Source organism: Lycium barbarum, chromosome 9 (assembly GCF_019175385.1).
Source record: "Lycium barbarum isolate Lr01 chromosome 9, ASM1917538v2, whole genome shotgun sequence".
NCBI lineage: Eukaryota > Viridiplantae > Streptophyta > Magnoliopsida > Solanales > Solanaceae > Lycium > Lycium barbarum.
In genome coordinates, this window is record NC_083345.1 from 12,896,175 (window position 1) to 12,916,838 (window position 20,664).

Here is a 20,664-nt window from a genome sequence, read left to right on the forward strand (position 1 = left end):
TAGACCCCCTATTCTAATCCATCAAGAAAATGCTATAGGTATTTTCCAATGCCAATATCCTCTTTGTCATCGATGACTCCAATTGTGCCTTATCGTTAAAAGGGGCACGAACAACCTTAAATATTATTTCACGTCTCACATGTTTTTTTTCGAGTTTTGGTGTTTCAAATCCCGTTGAATGATTACTATTTCGGGACTCATAGTAAACATGTTTTTTTTTCGAGTTTTGGTGTTTAAAATCCCGTTGAATGATTGCTATTTCGGGACTCATAGTAAAAGTGTTTGGAGACTCTTTTCAAAGACTTAAGGGTGTATTTTTGGAAAATATAGTTTCTTGCTTCTCGTGGCAAAAGACGCACACCAATAGCTTTAAACAATGTAGTTTGAATTATGAAAAAATTCTTGGTAGGGAGCGCTTTCTCCCGAATGAAGCCTTCTCGTGGCAAAAGACGCACACCAATAGCTCTAATGCCGGTATCGAATGAAAATTTAAAAAAAATGTAATTTGGAATTTTTTTTATAAAAACTTAAATAAAAAGGTTCTGGAAAAAAATCCATGATTTCAAGAAAATATTCCACGTGTAAACACAAACAATTGAATTGGGCAAAGAAAATCTTGTGAAGTAAGAATAACTTTTTTTTTCCATTCGATGCCGGTACCGCGTTAAAGTCCGATTAATCCAAATTCGTACAGAATAGTCTAATATTAAGAGGCAAAACACTCCTTAATAATAATGGCTCCGTACTCCAGAGGGCTCGAACTAGAGACCATTATTAAAAATGGAGTATTACACCACAACCATTATCCATTGTTGGTAGTGAGAATAACTATGTGAACAGTATTCCAAAATACGAAGATGCCTTGTGCCACATCGCAATCAATCACCAATGCACCAGCAAGAAAACGACTCCTCAACTATAGTGGATATCATGTCCCACTTTACTCTTAAGATAATCATGTCCAACTTTGTGCCATTAAGTAGCTTTTTCAAGTTTTTTTTTTTTATTAAGTACATCTTTCTTAAGCATTTGGTGCTGCATTTTAGCAGACTGCACAAGAAATGGAAAACAACCCACACATCCAAATTCCAAGAGTCAAATTGGGTACCCAAGGCCTTGAGGTAATTACAAATATTCTAGCTTTGGTTTCAATTTCCATTTTGGTTTTGAGTTTATGGTATTTTTGTAATATATCTGAAGAGAAAGAAAGAAAAAGAAAGATTTTGTGACAAACCAATCAGTTTTTTATGAACTTTTTTGGTTCAGTATCCATGTACCTTTCTTGGTTGCTGCCTGAAGTTCAATTAACTTAATTATGGTATATTTTTCATCTGACCGATTCTCCATTCTACTTGTTTTGAAGTTAAAGAGTCTTGAAATTGTAGTGGTAATCTATTTGTTTTCATTTCTTTATGGTAGTAGATATTTAGGACTTTTACCCCCTGTTTGGATGGTTGTTTCCCGTGGTTCATATGAAACCATGTTTGTATTCATATATCTTAAAATTTTGTGGTATGTTATTGTAAACCTGTTGTAATTCTGTGCTTATATAATCAAGAAAAAGTTTAATTTTTATAACTACGGATTTGGTAGTTTTTGCATGGTTACATATTTCATTTCTCCATATAACTCCACGCCCACCCTACCACTCACCCCTACCCCACCCCCACCCCCACCCCCACCCCAACTACCCACCCCTCTGCTACCCACCCTACCACCCTCCACCACCCCCACCCACTACCTCTCACCACCACCCAACCCCACTCCACAACCTCTCACCCTCACCCTCATCCGACAACCACCCTTACACAACCCACCCTCCACCGCCCACCCAATGACTCCCCCCCCCCCCCCACCACATACTTGTTTTTTAAAGTTCCTAGTTTATCATTTACCTGAGTTTCATTGATATGTATAAACTAATTTCTAATTATTAAGAGTTAAAGGTATTTTCGTAAACTTACAAGTTATTATACAGTACAATACAGTCAAACCAAACAGTACAAATGTTATTAAACCACAACAAACGATCCAGTCTATCCAAACATTGTGTTCATTAATACAGTACAATACAATACAACACCATACCATACTGTACATTAATGAACCGGGAAACAACCATCCAATTGAAAGGAGGAAAGAAGATTATGCTACCAAGATTGTATCTAAACTTGATTATACCATCAACATGAGCTTATCTTTAGTTTTAGTAAAGATGAATTCACAGAGGCAATGTTCATTGTTGGTTTCACCTAATTAACAATGATGAGTCCCTTCAGTAAGGCCTAAGGGTATAGTTATTTTGTGTATGTCTAATTATCTCACTATTATTTTTCTTCATTATCCCTTATTTATTTTTTTAGACAAATTTTATGCATTATAATCATCTTCCGCAAAAAGTTACAGTTTTGATCATTGAGTTGAGGGAGTTTTACAGCAAACAAATCCCTAGTACCCTTTGAGATGAGGTAAATGCATAGCCTAATTGGCCTAAGATTCCTATACAAAAGTGGAGGACCAATTACACACTTCCAGTGGCATTCAAGGAGGGTCATGCTTGATGTTGTTCCTTTTCTTCAATTCACTTAACTGAGAGAATAAAACCCATTGATCAGATCGTGAACTCCTTCAGAGACCCTTAGTTCTACTTTTGAAAAGAAAGGCTTTTGGTTCCCGAGATATGCGACCTCTGATGAAATTAAATGCTAAAAGAAAAGGCAAAGTTTCATTTCTATTTTAAATCATCAGTTAATCTTTTGCCAGGTCTCAAAACTAGGCTTTGGTTGTGGAGGACTTTCTGGCATATTAAATGCTCCTCTGTCACATGAAGCTGGGTGCATAATCTTAAAGGAAGCATTCAACAAAGGTATCACCTTCTTTGACACAGCAAATATATATGGGCATGAGGGTCACAATGAGATAATGGTGGGAAAGGTATGTTTAATTGATGAGAAAACTCGGCGAAGAAAGCTGCACTGAGACCTGTACTTTTCTTCAACTACCACATAAGTAGTGATTTTGTATTCATAAATGGTCATTTTGGGATAACCAGGTACTGAAGCAGCTTCCTCGTGAGCAAGTCCAACTGGCGACCAAATTTGGGTGTATATTTTCCGAGGACTTCCAGTGTCAAGTCAAAGGGACTCCAGAATATGTGCGGCAATGCTGTGAAGAAAGTCTCAAGCGGCTTGATGTGGATTACATTGATTTATATTATCAGCACCGGACAGACACATCTGTGCCGATAGAGGAAACTGTAAGTATCCAATTTTGTCCATGTTCTTGCCTGTGGTGATTAATATGTTGTAGACAAACTTGATTTTCTTGAATCAACTGCATGCGAAAAAAGATGGGGGAACTCAAGAAGCTAGTGGAGGAGGGAAAGATTAGGTACATTGGCTTATCTGAAGCTAATGTGGACACAATTAAGAGGGCGCATGCTGTTCATCCCATCACTGCTGTACAGATGGAGTATTCTCTTTGGACTCGTGAGATAGAAGAGGATGTAATTCCGCTTTGTAGGTATGTTCAAATTTGATGACTTTTCTTATACAAATATTAAGATCATTTTGATGACTAATATAGTTGCATATGAAACCACGATATGTTTTCCCGGATGACATTATTATCCTAGAGTCTGTGACCTGGTTACTCATTAAGATATCTGCCTCCTTAATACAGAGAATTAGGTATTGGGATTGTCGCATATAGCCCCCTTGGCCACGGGTTCTTTGGTGGGAAGGCAATCACAGAAAGCTTGCCTGCAGAAAGTCTGATGGTAAGTAATTGCAGTAGTTGCTGGTATATGTAAGGTATAGCACAGTTCCTCTCGGATTTATTCCCATGAACGAAGAAATCATCATTCTAGCTAACATAGTCCAAAATGACTTAGTTCTCTGTACAATTCTGGGAAATGAAGAATCAATTACTCCTCAATCTCAAACTAGTTGGATCAGCTATATAAATCTTCTGTACTCATTTCTCTTTATTCAGACTTATTTCATTTCAATAGTAAATAATTTGTTTCTTGAGACAAAGTATGGGTCCTCTTTGATTCTACTTCGTTCTCTTATCACCGTCGATGATAAGGAGGTATCTCAAGAGACCTTCTCTCGTTTTTGCACCCTCAGTCAAACGTGATTATTTCTAATTTTATTTTATTTTTGTATGACTCAGATTTATCTTAACGTCTGCATTTGAACGACATATACTGCCATATTGAACCTTAAAATCTTAGCATTTACTCTCATATAACATTGTTGGTCTCGTAACCATTTTAAATAACCTTTTTCTCATATAGCATAGTACTTCCGTAGAGCTCCTCCATGCTGCCATCTATTGTAGCTTTGTATGTTAGACTTAATATTCATCTATCATGTCATTCTTTGGGAAGATTAAGTCTAGGTATCTAAATTGTTTGTGTGTAGACACTAAAATCTCGCCTAATCTCACTTCACTTTCTTTGTGCGTAAAATTTATGTTATGTACAACGGGGTTTTGCTAAACATGAATCGAAATGCTGGGAATTCGGTTAAGAAAATCTCAATCTCTCTGTTTTGTTAGGGTTCTCATCCAAGGTTTAAGGGAGAGAATTTGGAGAAGAACAAAGTTCTTTATGCAAGATTTGCTAACTTAGCAGCAAAGCATAGTTGTACACCTCCTCAACTAGCTTTAGCATGGCTTCTGCATCAAGGAGATGACGTGGTTCCAATACCTGGTATGATATATACCTTCTTCATTCACAAAAGTCCATGCAAATCAAATTACATTTCCTATCCGTTAATTAATTCCTTTACTCGGGATGTAGTTGTTATTGATAGATTCTTGGTTGTTGGACCAATTTACTGTTGATGGTGTTTGCTTGTTAACTGCCATATGTTCATATTATGATAAATCATTTAATTGGAGAAAAGGTTAAAGAATTGGTTTTTGGTTATCCTCCTGATCCATTAGGTCTACTGACCTACTGTTTTGACCTTTCATATAAGTTTGGATTCTAAGCATAATTCTATTATATTTGCAGGAACAACTAAGATTAAGAACCTAAATGCCAATATTCAATCCCTAGCAGTGAAGCTCACACCAGAAGATGTGAAGGAAATCGCGGATGCTATCCCTGTTGGTGAAGTCTGTGGAGAAAGAGAGCATGAAGTGATGTCTAAGTACAAGTACCGGTTAGCTAATACACCATTAAAGTAGTAATATCATGTTTGTGATAACTCATGAAGGAACTAATCACTATTTCTGAGCTTCAATAGCTAATTTGTTTTTGAATAAGTGGAGCTCATCTATTATTGTCCATGTATTGTTATCCCTTATTGTTATTGTCCAAACTAAAGCTATCCTTTACCACTATATAGACATTCCTTTAAGGGTGACAATTGACAGGGTGGGCAGTAAAATCTTAACCCGCCCAATGTGAGATTTTCTAGTTGGTTTTTGCTCGAATGGATTCGGTCTTGTACATCCACGAGTAAGGTAATCAAAAAAGAAAGAAAATGAGTTCTACTTTCTTTTATCACTTGACTTAGGATCAGGGGCGGAGCCACGTTAGCTCCAGGGGGTTCGGATCCCCCTCGGCAAAAAATTACAGTGTTTTTTCAAAGTTAAAATTATTTTATTATGTATATATAGTAGATGTTGAACCCCCTGACTTCTTCGTGTATTTACCTTTTAGAATTTTTGAACTCCCTAGATGAAAATCCTGGTTCCGCCACTGCTTAGGAGTCGTGTGAGATGATACGTGACAACTTTATCTACTCATGCCAAATCACAAGAGAGCCGGGTAAGATTATGAAAAGGGCCCTTCTAATTCAAATCGAACTGTGCTGTTGATTAGCTTCACCTAATTTATTGTTCGCATTTATAATACGGTTCAATTCAATGTAGCAATTTGTCATTTCCGTCCACTTTAATAACAACTCAATTCAAAAAAAGAACAAGAAAATTTGATATGTAATCCACAATGCTTGAAAATTTTGAACTGCATTACCACTAACTTCTCTCGTTGTGGGGTCAGAACTTTAATAGCTGAACGGTGAAATCTAACTTTTTGGCTTTATTTTTTTTTAAGTACTCTTTTTGTTCAAAATACTAGTCCTGGTTCGATTCTCAGGGTTAATTTGCTTAATTTTTGAATTTAAATTGGATCAAATTAATTTAATATTTTAAATAATTTTTTTAGATTTTTGAAAATTATACAACACTTACTATAATTTGTAATTCTTCTTATATTAATTTGGTGAAGAAATATATTTTAAAATGAAAAGTAACAAGTATTTTGGGACAAAATGAGTAGTAAAGATTCTGAATTGCTTTAACTTTGAAATTTAGGCTATAGCTTGTCCATGAGCGGGCTCTTGTCATGAAATGCAACGATCCTTTTGGCCTGAAACGTCTTGGAAACTTTTGATGCTTTTTGCAGGCCAAATACTTAAACAAATTTTGTTTTTTTCACAAGAAAAGATGTATTATTGTATTTGAATACTCTTTAATTCTAAAATTTTCATTTTACTTTTAGTAACATACTTATTGTTGCAAAAATTACTAGCATGTTTATAGTTTGACCCTTGGTACATTGCCAAAAATCTTTATTTATAATTCAAAATTCATTCTCAATCAATCAAGGCATAAAAAAAAAAATGGAACACGTGACTCAAAAATTAAACCCAGTGCATCGTGAACGTCACCTCTTACTGAACCCATGAAACGTTTATAAACCCCCATAAGCAAATAGCTTGCACTCTCACTCTCCCTCTCTCATGCCCATTAATAAACATAAGAGAACAACCTTCGATGAGAACATATAAATTTTTTATACCATCAATATGAGTTACAAGAAATAAATATAATTCTTCTAACAAATCTGTATTTGATAACTTAAAATAATCATCAAATATTGTTATGATGGTATAAATAATACTCCCTCCGTCCTATAATAAGTGTCATCTTAGCCAAAAACACGCATATTAAAAAACTAATAATGCGATATGAATTTTACCAAATTACCCCTATATAATAAAAACAAATTACTTTTACCTTTTGATTAGAGCATGCATAAGAAGTAAACCTTTTGACATTGGAAATCCAACAATACCAAATTACTATGTGACTTTTTCAATCACCATTTAGATGTTACTTTATTGTTTAAGGATAAAATTGGGAAAACTAGTCAATTTGTGTCTTGATTTCCTAAGATGACACTTATTATGGGATAAAAGTTATTTGGCTAAGGTAACATTTATTATGGGACAGAGGGAGTAGTTGTGACATTGTCCGTGTAGGTAACTTAAATTCAAATGCAGTCATGCAAAACGTATTCACGTGTCACATTACATACTTCTCAAGTAATGGCAGTGTCATCCTTTTCCTAAAAGTAGCTCGAAAATTATATTATATAGTATTAAATAGGTCAAATATACACATATACTATTCTGAATCTTTTTTATTTGTTCATGCATTTATTTTCCTAGTTTTTCTTACTGAAAGTTATGGCTAGTAGCTTATGTGCATCCGCATATATGTTATGTCCAATTTGTGTAGCTTAGCTTCTTCATATCAAACATTTGGTGTTTGAATTTTGCACTCTGTGTGTAGCTTAGCTTTTAAGTTCTTGCATTCTGGTAATTTATCCACAGTTACTGATCAAATAGCTGGAAAGTGAGTTTTTCTTTTGTTCAGAATACATTTTAGCTTTCTGGATACAATCTAAACAGTTTCTCTGAATACATATCTTATTTACTTATCTCCACCCTATTCCCGAAGTTATAGTCTTGAAATTTTAGATTGGTAACTATTTTGTGAAAAAAAATAAAAAGAATTCAATGGTAATTAGTAGTATATGTTTTCTCTTGTCAATGGTATAAGAATTTGAGGATTTTTATTTGGAAAAAGAGAGAAGAAGATTATGCTACCAAGATTGTAGCTAACAGTGAATATACATCAATTTGAATTTATCTTTAATTTTGTGCTTCCTCTAGATGATTGTGTTGGCCCCAATCTCAGCCTTCCATACGATGAATTCGGCGTTATCAACGAATATCTTGTTTGACTTACCTATATCAGTGTTGGCCTTAGGATGAGATGTGATGGTTTTACTCAATCAGTGTCCAATGTTGCTGATCCTTGCCTGTTCTTTTCTTCAAAGATGATGAATCACGACTGCTAGAGCAGTTGAGTGTTCCGCGATCAGCCATAACAGTGTTGTCAAAAGCCAACTCAAGTTGACTTTAAGCCCTGGCTAGGTGCAGCTACGTATGATGAAGGGGGTTCAATTGAATTCCCGTTGCCAGAAAATTGTGCGTATATAGGTAAAATAAATTATGTATGTGTAAAACTTGTTGAACCCCCTTTATATATATTTTAAAAAAACTTAGCGTACTGTTTTTTCATCCCCAAGTTAGACTTTCTGGCTTCACCAGAGGATGCAGCGCAGGTGGTGCTTTAAGGCAGGCACCAAGGTGCTAATGCGTTCACTTCAACAACACGCACGGACACTGCCTTGAAGAGGGCATTGTTAAGCTGTAAATATAGCTGGTAGCGCGATATTTTATTGTTAAAAAACATTATGGATGCATATGTTAATGTAGTGACAAGGCTTAAAGTTACACTTTGTCCGCTTTTCAATCTCCTTGATTATCTTACCATTCCAGCAATTCACTGAACTGAGAGATTGTGCATTTTGACTTGTGGAAGAAAAGGGTTATTCAATCTAGAAAATTCTGAAATTCTTGCTAATGAAAAGCCAACAGATTAATTCTATGCTATACGAGAAGCTTTAACAATTACATAAATCTTTTCTTGTTCCCAGGTCTCCAAGCTAGGCTTTGGTTGTTTAGGACTTTCAGGAATATTAAATACTCCTCTGTCACATGAAGCCGGAGGCTCAATCTTAAAGGAAGCATTCAATAAAGGCATCACCTTCTTTGACACATCTGATTTATATGGGCATGACGGTCACAATGAAATAATGGTTGGAAAGGTGTGTCCAGTTGATGAGGAAAGAAGGATGAAATTATAATAATTATTATTATTATTTGAATATTTTGACCAATTAAATCATTCGGTGTTGCTGATAAAGGTTTTTATTTTTTAGATGATCCCATTTTGATTTTTTTTTTCTATTCTTAAATGGTCATTTTGCTATAACCAGGCACTGAAGCAGCTTCCTCGTGAGCAAGTCCAACTGGCGACCAAATTTGGGCTGATAATTTCTGAGGACTTTCAGTGTCATGTCAAAGGCACTCCAGAATATGTACGGCAATGCTGTGAAGAAAGTCTTAAGTGGCTTGATGTAGACTACAATGATCTATATTATCCACACCGAATAGACACAACTGTGCCTATAGAGGAAACTGTAAGTATCCGATCTTTATCCATTCTTCTTAATCTTTATCCATTCTTCTTACCTATTGTGATATATGTGTTATCAAGAGAAACTTGATTTATGAGTCAACTTCATGGAGGAGCTCAAGAAATTAGTCGAGGAGGGAAAGATTAGGTACATTGGCTTATCCGAAGCCAGTGTGGACACAATTAAAAGGGCACATGCAGTTCATCCCGTCACCACTGGACAAATGGAGTATTCTCTTCGGACTCATGAGATAGAAGAGGATGTAATTCCGCTTTGTAGGTAGGTTCGAATTTGATATATTGACGATCATCATTTTTTGCATAATATGAAACCATAACATTTTTTCTAATTTTCTCTATATTTCCCCTGTAGTTGATTTCTTTAATGATCAAGATTTGATAGGTAGCAGAACAGAACTCCTTAATCTTTCTTAATTGTCTCCTTTATACCGGGAACTTGGCATTGGGATTGTTGCGTATAGCCCCCTCGGCCACGGGTTCTTTGGTGGGAAGGCAGTCACAGAAAGCTTGCCCACGGGAAGTATGATGGTAAGTAATTGCTAGAAAGGCATTTGAAGATCATGGTTGGTACTCGTATCAATGAGCTAGTTAGTATATGTCATATATATCATGTTTCCTATCAGTTTTACTTCACTTAAATAATGTATTCATCATTCACCTTCTTTTGTAAGTAATTGCTAGAAAGGCATTTGAAGATCATGGTTGGTACTGGTATCAATGAGCTAGTTAGTATATGTCATATATATCATGTTTCCTATCAGTTTTACTTCACTTAAATAATGTATTCATCATCCACCTTCTTTTGAAAGAGCTGACATAGGAAATGGCACAGCCAGCCACTTTTTATGTCACTTGTGTAATCTAGCAACATAGTGTAAAATAGGGATACATGGTTCTTAAGGTGCTTGAAAATGAGACATTGGTGAAAGTCTTTCGTTGTATGTTGTTAGGGGGTTTGATAAAGATGAAAGAAAAGACGTGGAGTTAGGCAGGGGCGGAGCTAGAGTATAGCTTACGGTTTGATCCAAATCTTTTACTTTTTTTTAAGAAATTAATTGAATATGTACGAATTTATTAATTTAGAATCCAGTAGCTTAAAAGAACTAGAAACCCGAAACCATAAACTTCAAATCATGGCTCCGCCACTCAGTTAGGTTTGTTATTTCAATCTTCTTCTTTTTTTACTTCAGGGTGCGCATCCAAGGTTTAATGAACAGAATTTGGAGAAGAACAAAGTTCTATACTCACGATTCACTAACAAAGCAGCAAAGCATGGCTGCACACCTCCTCAACTAGCTTTAGCGTGGCTTATGCATCAGGGAGACGATGTAGTTCCAATACCTGGTATGATACCTTCTTCATTACAATTGTTTCTACGAATCAAGTTACATTTTCTATCGGTTCAACTAATTCCTCTACTCTGGAAGTCTGGTTAGATTATTTTTGCTAACTGCAATACTTTCGTGTGTCTAAGAGTACGTGTATTCAAGACTTGTTGTCTTCCCCTTCCATTTGGTGAAATAATCTAGTGGTGTCTTTAACCTTTTATATATGAGTTGGAATCTAATGCATATACTCTACTTTGCTGTTTGCAGGGACAACAAAGATCAAGAACCTCAATGACAACATCCAGTCTCTAGGGGTGAAACTAACACCAGAGGATTTGAAGGAAATTACTGACTCTATTCCTATTAGTGAAGTCTTTGGAGAAAGAGACCATGAAGTGGTTTCAAAGTATGATTATCGGTTCGCTAATACACCATTAAAGCAGTAACATCACGCCCGTGATTACTGGTGTAAAAGAACTAAATCAACTATTCTGTGCTTCAGTAAGTGAACTTAACCTTTATTTGTACCCCTTGTTGGAGGCGGACTTCCTGGGTACATCATTTGGTGCTTACTTTTTTTTTGGGTTAAAGGCACAATATCCAGTGCAAAAAAGAATGATTAACAAAATAATCTTATGAAAAGCACTAATGGGATTTGATCTCGGGTCGATGCTGTGGAAAGCCACAGCTTCAGCCAGTGCACCAAGTACACTTGTTGTTTTTAAGACTGCACAGTTAAATATACATAACTTTTTCAGTTATATACACATATATATACAAAAAGTTTTCTGAAGTTAACGAGTGCACGTGCCCCTTCCCTGCCACATGGGTCTGCCTCTGCCCCTTTTTCCAGTTAAGCTTCCTCAAGAGAAGTACTCCTATGCTCTAAGGGCTAAGGTCAGGGACATTCTCTTTGTATCATTTAATAATTGTTGTTGTAGCAGTAGTAGTAGTACACAATTGCATATCTATCTCCTTTCTTCCTCTTTTTTTTTTTTTTTCCACCTAGTTTATGCAATGACGTCCTAATATGTCAACCGTCTCATTTGCAGAAGCCACTTTTTGAGTTGGAAATCAGCAACAAAAAAAGAAAGGAGGCTTTTGCTTTCATTTGCACGTGTTAAGTGATATATATTCATTTTAATTTGTGATTCTTAAAGTTTCGTTTCTCGACTCTCTGTAAAAACTCTTATGCAAGTACATACATATCTACTTTTAGGTAGTCCGGTGCACCCAAAAATATTTAAAGGAGAAAAAGTGTTGAGTGACGCTATGGGAGAAATAATAATAATAATAATAATAATAATAATAATAATAATAATAATAATAAAAATAAAAATAAAAACGGAACTTCAAAGAAAAGAAGAGATAAGAGTCAAAAACACATCTCAACTATCACTTTTTTTTTAGTTTCATATCTAAACTATCAGAGGGTTGACAAAACTACCTAAACTATTACTATTTAGTTTGCAAAACACACCTCAAATTATTCTTGAATGACATGTGATCTATATCTCAACTTATTCTTGAATGGTATGTGATCTACGCTCTTCATTTTATATAAAAATGTTATCAAAATGTTGTCCACGTGGATAAATAATGTCACAATGGCACCTACATGAGAATTTAAAAAAAAAAACTATTTGTTTTAAAAAATGGAAAAGTACTGATTATTTAGTTTTCTCATTTAAAAAAAAAATCAACTTTTACATTTTTTACATCATTTTTTTTCTTCTGATTTTCTAAAATTTTTGATATTTTTTTACATTTTTTTTATAAAATGCTGATTTTTTTTTTAAAAAAAATAATACAGTTTTTTTAATAAAAAAATATTTTTTAATTTCCGTGTAGGTGCTACCATAGCATTACTTATGCCATGTGGATAATTTTTTTTGAGAAAATTTCAGCTTCACTTGTCTTTTGGAGAGTGAGTTCACATATTTAGTTCAGGTGTGTTTTGCAAACTAGATAGTGATAGTTTAGGTAGTTTTCTCAAGCTTATAATAATTTAGGTATGAAACTAAAAAAAAATGATAGTTAGAGTGTGTTTTTGACCCTTATCTCAAGAAAAGAAAGTGACTCAGATTGAAGATGACCAATTTGCTATAAAAATGTCAGCAAATAATAAGCTGGTTTGACCTTTTTGATTATCTTTTTTTCTTTATTGACAAGTGGCCATGTAAAATCTGTTGAGAATATAATTTATATATAATAAAAAGTTATGTATATACAAGGTAATGTGGCGCCTCTCTATAGCCTCCGTTTCTATTTATTTTTTTCTCAATTTTTTTGCATTTTTCCCCTTATTTGATGTCCAAAAAAATTGTAAAAAAAAATTAATTACACCTTTATGTCATTGATAATTATTACTCAAAAATTAAATTCACCTCTACATCATTCATTATTATCTTTTACACCCACCTTATATCTGTATCAAAGCCTTTCGACTCTCCTTATGAGTATCACTCACTTCTTTTTCTATACTACGTTCCCTTTACAATCAAATACTTCAACAATTTAATTAGTGTTATAAAATAATAAAATTAACATGCAAGAAAACATATATATGAAAGAAAGTAGAAGATTGATATGATTTCTTTCACTTCTGTATGTCTTCCATAGGACATGAGTGGTCCTATTTATAGGAAAACTAATTTAGTAATACATTTGGTTTCACCAACTAAAAGATAACTTACATTTGGTGATCACTAACTAAAAGATAACTTACTTTGGTGATCACCAAAGTACTTGAATGATACATGGACATTCACTATTAAATATTATTTACAACACTCCCCCTTGAATGTCCATTAATAGATAATATAATGTGCCTCGTTAAAACCTTACTAGAAAATATCCTGTGTGAAAAAGTCCTAATGAAGGAAAAAGAGTACACATATCTAGTCTAGTAATACGCTTTGAGAGCTGCCTCATTAAAAACCTTATCATGAAAACCCAATGGGACTTGGTTAAGGGAAAAAGAGTACAGCGCGTATTTTACTCCCCTTGACGAAGACCAAAATTAAGATGTCGGAGTCTTCACATTCCAATCTTGAATAACATCTTCTTAAGAGTTGAAGTTGGCAATGATTTGGTGAACTAATATGCAGGATTATCAATATCGACATTCTTCTGGAAATCATGTACTTCAATCTTGTACACAGACGTATCTTATGTCGATGTTGGTAGTGTCTTTGTGATCAGATCTGTCAAATGATCATTTTTTGGCAAAATATATCAAATCACCCTTAAACTATACTCAAAATGTCGATATCACACCTAAACTATACGAGCGACCTATTACACACCTTAACATCTTAAAAATGAATCAAAATTACCCCTCTACAGACCAAAACCCCCAATTACTGAATGGCGTGGGCAACACTTGCCTTTGGGTTATGCCGCGTATTAAATAAACTGATTCATTTTCTAAGCACACCATTATAATATATTTAATATAATAAACCCATTTTAATACCCAAACCCATTTTAACACCCCATACCTATTTTAACACCCCAAACCCGTTTCAAATCACCCAAACCCACATCAGACGCCCAATTCCTAATTCAAGAAAACCAAACGACACCACAAACAACAAATCGTTCAATTTTGGTCCTAAATCATATATTGTTTTAGTTTACCTGCTCAATATTGTCGGATTTCATAGAGTTTTATAGTTTTTCTTCATCTTGAAAACCTATAATCAAAGTGTTGGTGATTTTTTGAACTTGGACGATTCGAAGTTGGCTTTTTTGTTGATGTTTGGAGGACAATCATCGTCTGTGTTACTAAAAGGTTAGCCCCTTGTCTCATTTTGTTTCGGTGTTGTGCGATTAGAACTAGGGTATTTTTGCGTCTTTAATTTTTCTGCAAATTTACAGTGTAAATGATTGGGTAGTAAATGCTTGAATATGTAAAAATCAATTGTTGTGGCATGTGTTGTTGTCGATTTGGTTGCTGTCAAGTGTTTGACTATGAAATTGAAGTATTTGTACTGTTTTCAGGTCGAAATATGTCTTATGAACTGATTACTTTGCGATTTTACCATGATGGGAATTTAACGACTGGCAAAAATCCCTATGTTGGTGGACAAGTAACTGAATTTACACGTATGGATTTAGATAGGTTTTGTTACTTTGAATTGCTTGATTGTGTGAAAGAATTTGGGTATGACCGTGGTAAATGCACCATTTATCTTAAATTTATCGATAGTGTGGTATTGGTAGAAATCAAATGTGATAGGGATACAATCCGAGTTGCTTCATGTTTGGGGGATGGGGATATTTTGGAGGCTTTTGCGTGTCACATGGTTGAAGAGCCCCTAGTGGTCCCACCCTTATTAGAATATGTAACCCATGTGAAGGGGAAAGTGATGTTTCTTTTGATAAAGTGACTGGTCAAGACATTGGGGGTAGTGGTGTACATAATGCATCTTTTGATGCCTTTGATGTTGATTTAGAGTCATTCAATGAACCTCCTTTTGAACCAACTCAAAATATTGCCCCTCGCCAACCTAACCCTCTAACTTCTGTCCCTTGTACTCCTCCAACTGTTGACAATACTGAATCAAATCCTACTCCTAATACTGCTGCTGCTGCATCAAATCCTGCCCCTAATACTACTACTAAACCAAATCCTGCCCCTAGCACTACTGCTGCTACATCAAATCCTGCCCCTACTACTACTACTAATGAATCTATTCCTGCCCCTCATACCACTACTAAATCAAATCATGCCCCTCATACTACTGTTGAATAAAATTACGCCCCTCATACTACTGCTGAATCTTCACAAACTAGGGCTGTCCCTGATTTTTTTGAAACTGGTAGTGATTTAGATTCATAACTAGATGGATTGTTTGATGAAAGAGAAGTACATAGTGAGAGTGATGTAGATGAGGAGTTAAGGGGTTTTAGGGGAAAAAAGAGACTGGAAAAAGAAAAAGAAGGAAGAGGGGTGAAAGAGCTCCTGTCCCTGAACATGTTAAGTTAGGTTCATGACCAAAAGGGACAGATGTGGGGTATGATGAATCTGAAGGTGGTAATAGAGACACCATGGAAGGTAAGTTGGCTAGTGATGGCCTTATTGCCCCTCAGATGAAGCTGCCAGTTTTGAGACTGATCTAGATGACATATCTGATGATGATGAAGGAGTAGTTGAACAGAGAGTAAAAGCAAAAAGAAGGAAGGTGATAAACAGAGTTGTGTTTGATAAAACCTCCAAGAAAATAGTGTGGGAAACAGGCCTCCAATTTGAAAGTGTTAATGAATTTAGAACTGCAGTTACCAAGTATGCAGTCCATAAGCATGTTGCCATTGAAAAATATGTTAATGAACCTACAAGGGTAAGGGTTAGATGTGTAGAGGGTTGTCCTTGGCTTTTATTTGCTAGTCTTGACTCTAGGACTAACAACTTTGGGTTAAGAACTATAATCCAATTCACAAGTGTGACCCTACCAATAGGAACAAGCTTTGCAATACCAAATTCTTATCTAGTCACTATAATGAGAGAATAAAGGAACAACCAAACATTAGGATTTTTGAGTTTCAGCAGCTCATTAAGAAGGAGTTGGATCTTTATATTGGTAGAACTGTGTGTAGAAGAGCAAGAAATAAGGTTTTAGCTGAGTTGATGGGTGACCATGTTTTGGAGTTTGGGAGAATTTTAGATTATAGGGATGAGTTGTTAAGATCAAATCCAGGTAGTACATGTGTAGTCAGGCTTAGTGATGAGACATTTGAAGGGGGGGAAAATGTTTAGAGGATTCTACATATGTTTTGATGCAATGAAGAAGTCATACTTAGCTGGTTGTAGGAAGTGCATTGGTTTGGATGGTTGCTTTTTAAAGGGGATCTCAAAAGGTCAATTACTTGTTGTTGTTTGTAAAGATGGAAATAATCAGATGATGCCACTGGCCTAGGCAGTAGTTGAGGTTGAGAACAAGCATAATTGGGCTTGGTTTATTAGAATTTTAAAGGAAGATCTTCAGCTGGGAGATGCGACAGACATTGCTGTTATAACAAATATGCAAAAGGTAAGATTTAAGTGTTGAATTCACTCCATTTCATAACTCTTTTTACTAATATTCTTTTACTTTACTAACTGCCTGTTTTTTATTCCTCACAGGGTCTTGAAAGTGCCATAAAAGAGCAGCTGCTCAATGTTGAACATAGAATGTGTGCTAGGCATGTTTTATCCCATTGGTCCCAAAAATACAGAGGCCTTGAGAGAAAGAATTGTTTCTGGAGGTGTGCAAAGTCAACTTTTGAGTGTCAGCTGAATGAGAACTTAGACTACATGAAACTGTTGGGAGAAGAATGTCTTGATAAGTTGATGTGCTACAACCCTGAAAGGTGGAGCAAGGTTTACATGAAATGTACCACAAAGTGTGACATTATAGACAACAACATGGCTGAATATTTCGACTCTTGGATACTGGCTGCAAGGCACAAGACTGTAATAAATATGCCTGAAGAAATAAAAGTCAAAATGATGAAGAGAGTAGGACAGATAAGGGAGTTTTGTGACAGTTGGATACATGACTTTTCTCCAATGTCATTGAAAGACAGATCACACTGCAAGGTCTATGAAAGGCAGTATTGAGTGGAATTCTAATACAGGGTATGAGGTTCTTGAAGGTCAATTCAGACATGTTGTGGATCTGCCTAGACAAACTTGTTCTTGTAGAGCATGGACGTTGAAAGGCATCACATGTCCTCATGCAATTGTTGCTCTTTACCATAAGAGGTTGAACCCAATGGATTACATTTCTCAGTGGTATTCTAGAGATGCCTATATGAAGACATATATCTACTTTATTTAACCAGTTCTGAACTTGAAGATGTGGCCACCATCGACAAATCCTACTGCTATACCACCTGAAGTGAGGAAGATGCCAGGCAGGCCTAACACTGTTAGGAGGAAAGAGGCAAGTGAACCTAAAATAAAGGAAAACTCTCCAAAAGGGGAGTTGAAATGACATGCAACAAGTGTCATACCCCAGTTCACAATAAAAAAAGATGTCTTAGAGAGCCTACAACTGCTGGCCCAAGTGCAAGTGCTTCTGCTGGCCTAAGTTCAACTTCTGGCCCAAGAAAGGCACCTGCTCCAACTAGTAGAGGAAGGGGTAGGCCAAAGGGATCAACTGAAAAGGTAAATAATTTCACATACTTCATGTATAATTTAATGTTGAATTAGTTGCTGATATTTTGGTATATTTTGTAGAGTGTTGCTACTAATAAGCCGAAGATGGTTAGAATGGGAGTGGTGCACACACAAAGTGGAGCAACTATCATCAATGTAAGACTGTTCTGTGTTTATCAATTAAATATCATTTTTTGAAATTTAGTACCACTAACAAGTAGTTCTATTCATTTGAGCAGCCTAGATTGCCTACTCAAAGGTTTAGAAACATCAAATCAAGTGCAGTTATCACTCGAGAACTGCAGCACAAAGCAAGTGGTAGTGTGAAATGGTAAGGAAGACAAGCTATAACCTCAAGGCAGCTTCAACAAAGAAAGGACAAAAAGCAGAGTCAAACCAAGACTAAAGTTCTACAAATGAGCCAAGGAAGTACCACTGCCTTGTGAAATTGTCTAAGTAGTGACTGCATTGTGAATTTGACCATTCTGGATTTAGTTTATGTATCTACTGGTATAGTTTAAGACTATGTTTTGGGCAGCTGTGACTGCTTTGTGAATTTGTCTATCTAGTTGTTTTTTTAATACTTTGTTTTGGCAGCTGTGACTGCATTTGGTTGGGGTTAACTATAAGCAAAATAGATCAAATCTACATTTTGGGTATAGTTTAAGGGTGATTTGATGTATTTTGCCTTAACTATATGTAGTGGTTTGACAGATATAACTGCATTTAAGTCTGTTTTGGGCAGCTGTGACTGCATTTAACATTAGTTCTTGTCTATGTAAAGTCACTCTCTTTTGATCAATGGTTATGCAGCTGTGACTGCATTTAACGTTAGTTCTAATTTGTTTTGCAATGTCTAATATGTTTTGAATTTATGTCCAGCCTTGTATCTTTACGGTAGTTTTGTTAGCTTTTATTGTTGGCAGTTTTGTTAGCCTTTATTGTTGGGTTGAATGGCACTAATTTTGTCCAGTTTTGGGCAAGTCTTGGTACACTTTTTGAAGTCCTTGTAATCTGTTTTTTTTAATTCATTTTTGGTCAAGTTTTTGACCACTTCCATTGGCTTCTTTAAGTGAGGTGGTTGGTGATTAATGCAAAATTTATGCTTCACCCATTCACCACTCCCTTATAATGGTTGTTTCACTACTCAATTCTTATTAAATCAAAGTTCTTTTACTACTTCTCATTGCAACGCCTCAAACAAAAAATGACTACTATCCTAACAACATTTGAGAAGAAGTTAACGAAGTCATACGTTGAGAAGAATGACTTCATATTTCCTTGCCATACTTTCCAATTCCTTCCAAAACATGAGCGTCAAGCGGTTGTTCTTCACAATGCTCACGCCTACTATATGCAATATAAAGTGGGTGCATATAAGCGTCTTTGCCAAGGATGGAAGGCGTTTGTTGATGCAAACGGACTGTAAAGAGAAAATGTTTTGGAATTTCAAGCTTGCGAGGTTGACGAGCGCATATGCTTCTTCGTTAATAAGAAGACACCGGAGATCGTAATTATAGAATAAGTATCTTTATTTCTTTTCAACTGTTTTATGCCTTCGATTAATGAAAGTTCTTTTAATGTTAAATGAAATTTCTTATTGTTTTATGCCTTATACTTACTAATTTTGCAAAGCAATTGCACAAGACTAAGAATTGGACAACAACAACATTACAACCAACATTGCCAATTCATTACACAAAATATGAGTAGGGGTTCATTTCAAAAGTGTAATTTCCAATTCATTCCACAAAATGCCGACACTAACAAGTTATTTACAACACTAACAAGTGCAACCACCTAACAACATGCCAAATGCACAAAACTTACTACTAGAAAATAACCTCTAACAACATGCCAAACTACAAGAAGAGCTAGGGCAACTTCATTGAAACACCTCTAAAAAACATGTTTTGAGACAGAAAACTTACTACTACAATACAAATACACAATAAGGAAATCAAAAGAACTTTCCCCCATTTCTTGGACTTATCCAACTTGCTCTTCCACTTCTTCTCTTTTTCCTTCATCTTCTTAATGTCTTCTCCAAAATTTTCTAGTTGAATCTCTATGTTGTTCATATCAATTTTGCTTTCCACAGAGTTTGTTGACAGAGTAAGCTTGTAATCATCTTTTCCAAAAGCTTGCAATGATGCTTCAAGTTCACCAATTCTTCCCACCAATTTAGGAATCACAAATTTGAATCTTGGATCAATGTCAGCATCATTTCAAAGATAAAAATCACATGATCTATCACCCTAAAATGTAATAAAATCAAGAAAAAAAAATCACTCTTTCAACTCTTCAAAGTTCAATATTTGAAATATAATTCACTTCTTCAAAGTTCATTTTTTGAAATAAATTTCACTTACACCATAATATGGACAACTCCAATATTTTCTACCAGGGTTCCTTGGGGTCTAAGAAGTCAACAATGGCAAAAGAAATCTATGTTTGCATCGTACATCCTTCAACTCATGATCATCCTCTTGCTTACAAAACTTACTCAAGCCTATTTTAGCCATTGTATAACCTTCTTTACCAGAAAAAGAAAAAAAAACAAAGCAAATTAAGTAGTGCTCCATACGAAAGATTACAGACAAATGGAAAAAAATGTGAATCCAAGCAATTTTTACAGTTGAGAAATACAACAATAATTGAGCTTATACAGTAGAACAAGCTAAATAAAGTTGAATTTAGTTACCTTTGATTCAAAACAACTTGGATTTAGCTTCGATTTGGGCGTGTTCTTCATCAATCAGGGGAGTTAGGGTTCTTAATGTTTAGGTCGGGTATGGGTTAATGTGGGTGGGTGAAATA

At 35.3% G+C, this 20,664-nt stretch overlaps 2 protein-coding genes across 2 annotated transcripts; both read left to right on the forward strand.

Annotated features, from left to right (window-relative positions):
• Positions 1-963: 963 nt before the first annotated feature.
• Positions 964-5,355, forward strand: LOC132609181 (perakine reductase-like). The gene is made up of 7 exons (XM_060323047.1): positions 964-1,121; positions 2,764-2,934; positions 3,053-3,256; positions 3,350-3,522; positions 3,682-3,778; positions 4,564-4,717; positions 5,024-5,355. Exons 1-7 carry the CDS (start codon positions 1,062-1,064, stop codon positions 5,197-5,199), a joined length of 1,035 nt encoding a protein of 344 aa, XP_060179030.1. The 5' UTR covers positions 964-1,061; the 3' UTR covers positions 5,200-5,355.
• Positions 5,356-5,510: 155 nt separating this feature from the next.
• Positions 5,511-11,738, forward strand: LOC132609182 (perakine reductase-like). The gene is made up of 7 exons (XM_060323049.1): positions 5,511-8,297; positions 8,810-8,980; positions 9,152-9,359; positions 9,451-9,630; positions 9,803-9,900; positions 10,563-10,716; positions 10,968-11,738. The coding sequence occupies exons 1-7, from the start codon at positions 8,256-8,258 to the stop codon at positions 11,144-11,146; spliced, it is 1,032 nt and encodes a 343-aa protein (XP_060179032.1). The 5' UTR covers positions 5,511-8,255; the 3' UTR covers positions 11,147-11,738.
• Positions 11,739-20,664: the final 8,926 nt, after the last annotated feature.